The sequence below is a fragment of the Oryctolagus cuniculus genome, chromosome 1, assembly GCF_051225735.1.
Source record: "Oryctolagus cuniculus isolate XC-2025 breed Fujian yellow rabbit chromosome 1, ASM5122573v1, whole genome shotgun sequence".
Lineage (NCBI taxonomy): Eukaryota > Metazoa > Chordata > Mammalia > Lagomorpha > Leporidae > Oryctolagus > Oryctolagus cuniculus.
Window position 1 is genome coordinate 16,217,190 of NC_142867.1, and position 1,663 is coordinate 16,218,852.

General features: G+C 36.7%; 1 protein-coding gene across 1 annotated transcript; it reads right to left on the reverse strand.

Moving 5' to 3' along the window:
• Positions 1–367: 367 nt before the first annotated feature.
• LOC100340726 (olfactory receptor 8H1-like) lies at positions 368–1,315 on the reverse strand. The gene has a single exon (XM_002709126.3). The coding sequence runs from the start codon at positions 1,313–1,315 to the stop codon at positions 368–370; it is 948 nt and encodes a 315-aa protein (XP_002709172.3).
• Positions 1,316–1,663: the final 348 nt, after the last annotated feature.

Consider the following 1,663-nt stretch of genomic DNA (forward strand, 5'->3'; position numbering starts at 1 on the left):
TTCTACACTTTTTGAAATGAAACAATAAACAGAGTGAAGAGATATTATACAGAGCAGGAACAAAATATTTGTAAGCTGTCTATCTGACAAAGAATAAATACCCAAATTGAATCAGAAATTCAAAACATCACAACAGAAAGTGACCAATCCGGTGAACACAATTAACAGTACATCTCCTAATTTCCAGATATAATAAGGAATTCTATAAATTTACTACTAGAAATGTCCAAGATCATGAATGGTCAACTAAAGGACCATTCCACAGAATTAAAAATTAAAATGTTTGACAGTTATCAGAGCAAGACCAAAAAACTATGCACCTGGAAAGAAAGAAAGCATGCATGAGTTTCAATGATTAGCAATACCTCTATTTTAATTGCCTGGAGGTGTCTCCCTTCTTCATGATTCTAAATAAAGCATTTTTCACTTCTTTGTTCCTGAGACTATAAATGAGTGGATTGAGCATGGGGATCACAATAGTGTAAAAAACAGAAGCCACTTGATCCTTTCCCAAGGAGTAGGACTTACTTGGTTTTAAGTAAGTGAAAATCATGGTGCCATAAAATATGGTGACTCCCAGGAGATGGGAGGCACAAGTAGAGAAGGCTTTTTGCTTCCCTGAAGTGGAATTTATTTTCAGGATGGTGGAGAGAATGGAAACATAGGACACAGCTATTGTAATAAGGGACACCATTAAGGTAGAGCCAGCAACAATGAATATCATGATTTCAGTGTCAAATGTGTCAGTGCAGGACAGGGCTAGGATTGGGAGTGTATCGCAGAAAAAGTGGTGGATTACATTGGAGTCACAATAGTGCAGCCTGCTCATGCAAAGCACATTGATAGAGGAAACCATGAAGCCAATCATATAAGACCCAGTGACAAGGGCACAGCAGAGTCTTGTGGACATAATAAGTGGGTACTGTAACGGATTGCAGATAGCTACATAGCGATCATAGGCCATCGAGGACAGAAGAAAACACTCAGCAGCAGCCAAGAAGACAAAAAAGTATAATTGGGTAAAGCAGTCCATGAATGAAATATATGTGTTGGAAGTCAGTAAATTCTCTAAGGTTTTAGGTGTGATGACAGTTGAGTAAGTGAGGTCAAGAAATGACAGGTGAGTGAGGAAAAAATACATGGGCGTGTGGAGCTGGAGATCCAGGCGGATTATCAATATCATCCCCACATTCCCCAGCACAGTAACCAGGTAAATCAGCAGAAACAGCGCAAAGAGGAGCAGCTGGATCTCTTCAGCATCTGTCAGTCCCATAAGGATGAAGTCAGGCACATTTGTGTTGTTCCTTCTACTCATTGTGTCCAACTGCTCTAAGATGTTAAGAAATTCAAAAATCTAAAGAAGAAATGATTTGAACAAGAAAAGGTCTTATGTGAAAGAAGTAATCTATTTTGCATAATTAGCTTTGTTTTCCTAAAATTGAGGGTATGGTTTATATTGTAAATCTGCATTTTTATGAGGATAGCTGCATTGAACATAAATAACTTATTTAAAATAATTGATATTAATTGTCCACTCTGCAATTATACCATGATTGGTAGATTCCCAAAACCTGTTACTCATATTCAATTTCTGTTAATAACTAATTTTATAAATCTGATAAAAATACTGAATATATAATAAGCACTACTAGAAAACATTTGA